This window comes from Achroia grisella, unplaced genomic scaffold (assembly GCF_030625045.1).
Source record: "Achroia grisella isolate CSIRO2021 unplaced genomic scaffold, CSIRO_AGI_Agris_v1 utg25498, whole genome shotgun sequence".
NCBI classification, from domain to species: Eukaryota; Metazoa; Arthropoda; class Insecta; order Lepidoptera; family Pyralidae; genus Achroia; species Achroia grisella.
In genome coordinates this window covers 73,121-76,526 of record NW_026712745.1, presented here as the reverse complement: position 1 = coordinate 76,526, position 3,406 = coordinate 73,121, and the positions used below count along the sequence as shown (strand labels likewise).

The following is a 3,406-nucleotide window of genomic DNA, read 5'->3' as shown; positions in this document are numbered from 1 at the left end:
GACTAAGCGACGTCCTGTACCAAGATTTGAAAAGTTTCTTTCAAATATAAAAAATGGATAAGGAGGTTATATAGACTCTGGAAACTAATGATTAAAACAAAAAAGTCAGAAAGACATTCTGTATAGCAAGTGTAGAGACTTCCTAAGTTTAGTTCTTAGTATAATTATAGCTATAATATAAATTAATCAACAATTCATACTAGGCATCTCAGATTTATAGAATATATCGTATCGGGCGCACATAATCTCTAAAAATGAGTTTTGCAAATAAAATAGTTCTAATAACTGGAGCTAGTACCGGTATTGGCGCAACAACCGCTATATCGTTTGCTAAAGAAGGTGCTAAAGTAGTTATATTGGCTAGAAATGAATCTAATCTGAAGAAAACCGCCGATGAAATTAAGAAAATTGGAACTGCACCTTTAGTGATCAAAGCGGATATAACTAAAGATGAAGATGCAAAACGCAGTATTGACAACACAATCGATAAATACGGCAAATTAGATGTACTAGTTAACAACGCTGGCATACTAAAACTGGGTACGCTATTAGACAATAGTATAATGGCAACGTACGATGAAACGATGAACACTAACGTGCGTGCTATGGTGAATTTGACTAGCTTGGCTGCACCACATCTTGTCAAGACAAAAGGTAATATTGTTAATATATCAAGTATCGCTGGAATGAAACCACTTATGGCAATAGTTAATGCGTACGGGATATCCAAAGCCGCTGTAAATTACTTCACGCTTGGAGCAGCTCTAGAGCTGTCACCGCTTGGAGTCAGAGTAAATACTATCAGTCCAGGACTTGTCGGAACTGATTTCACAGCTAAAGCAGGGATAGACATTCCTCTAGGAGATTACAGTACTAAATCGCTACTCAGTAGATATTCAACTTGTGAAGAAATCGCCGATTTGGTTCTTTACTTAGCCAGCGATAAAGCTAAGGGTATTACTGGTTCCAATTACCTAATTGATAACGGTCTATCTCTAAGTGTGGACTGATTGTTTTTTTATGTCTCTCGACAATTCACATTCATTGGGATATTGAAAATGTTAATGTTGAAATCTTTTTTGTCTAGTTCTGTGTTATATTTATATGGTCAAAATTAAAAAATGAATGTATTTACAATTAAAATATAATACAAATATTTTTTGATTAAAAAAATACTTTTGTTTATATGGTAAAATCCGACCTTGAAACTTACAAATTAATAAATAAATAGACTATATATTTACAGAATATGTTTTTTATTTTTATGTATAAATTGTATTTTTTACATTAATTTTATTTTGAGATTATTGTTGGACTAAATAAATTTAATATAAATATAACGTCAAACAAAAACAGTTTCATAAAAATAAACGGTGGTCGGGAGTTGACAAATTGTGTTCAATTGTGTTTTGAACGTTTTATAGCTTACTGTGGTTATTGTCATGGGAATAGGTCGCGAGATGTGCAAATTGAAATTAAATGATGACAAATGGACTCATATATATGCAATGAGTACCTATAGTATGTACTCATATATACCCGAGACATTATATTTCTCTCTTAAAAATATATTGTTTATAGAACGTCTCACGTATACTTACTGTATAAGTTAATGTTAACCAAATTGATTGACTTAATTGTATTACATTATAGGACTTGAGTTTAAATATGCATTTTTACAGAAATATTGCTAATCTAAGGAAAGTGTTAAAAAAATTTACAGGTAATGGGAAAATATTTGTCCATAATAAACTTAATTTCAGCACTTATAAACAGTAATAGTTATTTTTATTAAACTACTGCTCCTTCGGAATGCTGTCTCATCACAAGAAGAACGTACCATATAACTTGCAACTTAAAAACATTAATAATGAAGTTAAATGTGAAAATCAGAAAGATAGATGGACATAGTCAATCTTTTATCTTAAATTTAGACGAATCCGAGTACCTGTTAGTATTCGCATAAAAACGGAAGTAAAATATTATATACAGATACTCATCAAAAACAATAGGTTTACAATAAAATATTTAATTCAACACGTGTTTTATTGTCTATATTGTGCACAATTGAGTTATTAATTGACTTTTTGAATGAACTCAACGAAACGTAGCCACGTTTCATAACGTTAGGGAAGCCTCCGGAAAATTGCTTCACAACAGCCTTCCAGACAACACCGTTAAAAGCTTTGCAAAATTGATTTACGTACCCCAATCACTTCACTCAATTCGCAATCTACAATAATAATACAAATATATGCATGAAATTCTAACTAATATTAGAAATGCTAAAGTGAGTTTGTACCGTATTTTAAGATTTAACATATTCGCCTATCACTATGTAATGTTATTTTTTTAATATGACTAAAAGTTACCTTTTGGCTAAGATCAAAATGTAGTATTGTGACGGATAGGCGGTTGTAAGGGATGGGCACCAGTGTATTATGATATATATATATGCATGAGCATTGCATTGAAGTTTAAGCATTGAAATTTACTCAATTAGCCCATCGTGGCAAATTTACCAGGAATCAACCAGGCTGGTTTCCAGAGGTAACGCGTGAAGGTCAGCCTGACATGATACATTACTTGCAATAGGCACGGACTTGTTGTGACTGCTTGTAATTATGGATAAACCGTTACAAACAAACACATTATGATAAAAAAATCCTCTTTATGTTCTTAGAACAGTACACTGTTGTTAAAGAATATTGTTGCTTAAAAAAATTACAACGACTAATTGGTTTAATAATTAGGTTAGTCATAAAAAGCAAGACTTTGGAAAAAGTTGTCTGGACCATCAGATGCGTGTGACTAGGATATCTAGATGTCTTGAGGTATAATTATTATACGATAAAGATAACCAATTGAACATTATTATTCTTTAATTACATTTCATAGAACCCGTTCCAAATACAAAAAAAAAAAAATTATTGAAATACCAGTCTTATTTTATAAAAATACAACAAAATTAAGGTGGTCCTTATTTTGTTTTGAGTACTTTAATATGATAATGACATCGTAAGTTATACCCAATATTTTTTTGCTCTCGATAATACAGGATCAGATAATATAAATAAAATCGGTAATACCCCGACTGAGTACCGCATTCTTTTTGAGTAAAGCGTTTGCAAATGGTTCTAAAATAAAATATACTAATGACGGTTATACAGATTTTATGACCCAGTTGAAATAAATGATTGCACTGATTTTACAATACACTTTTATATAGGTATATACCTATATAAAAATAACTAACTAACTAAATAACAAATTTTAGCAATATATTTACTACAACATACACAATATTGGGGGAGGGGTGATTGTTAGTAATGGGAATTAGTCACTCTATGGCTAGTAATATCCATATCAGGTTGAGTTTAATGCGGTCCCTAAAAAACTGTGTGGT

At 31.2% G+C, this 3,406-nt stretch overlaps 1 protein-coding gene across 1 annotated transcript; it reads left to right on the top strand.

The window, feature by feature from the left end:
* The first annotated feature begins 254 nt into the window (after positions 1–254).
* On the top strand, positions 255–1,010 carry LOC131842845 (3-oxoacyl-[acyl-carrier-protein] reductase FabG-like). The gene has a single exon (XM_059191413.1). The coding sequence runs from the start codon at positions 255–257 to the stop codon at positions 1,008–1,010; it is 756 nt and encodes a 251-aa protein (XP_059047396.1).
* Positions 1,011–3,406: the final 2,396 nt, after the last annotated feature.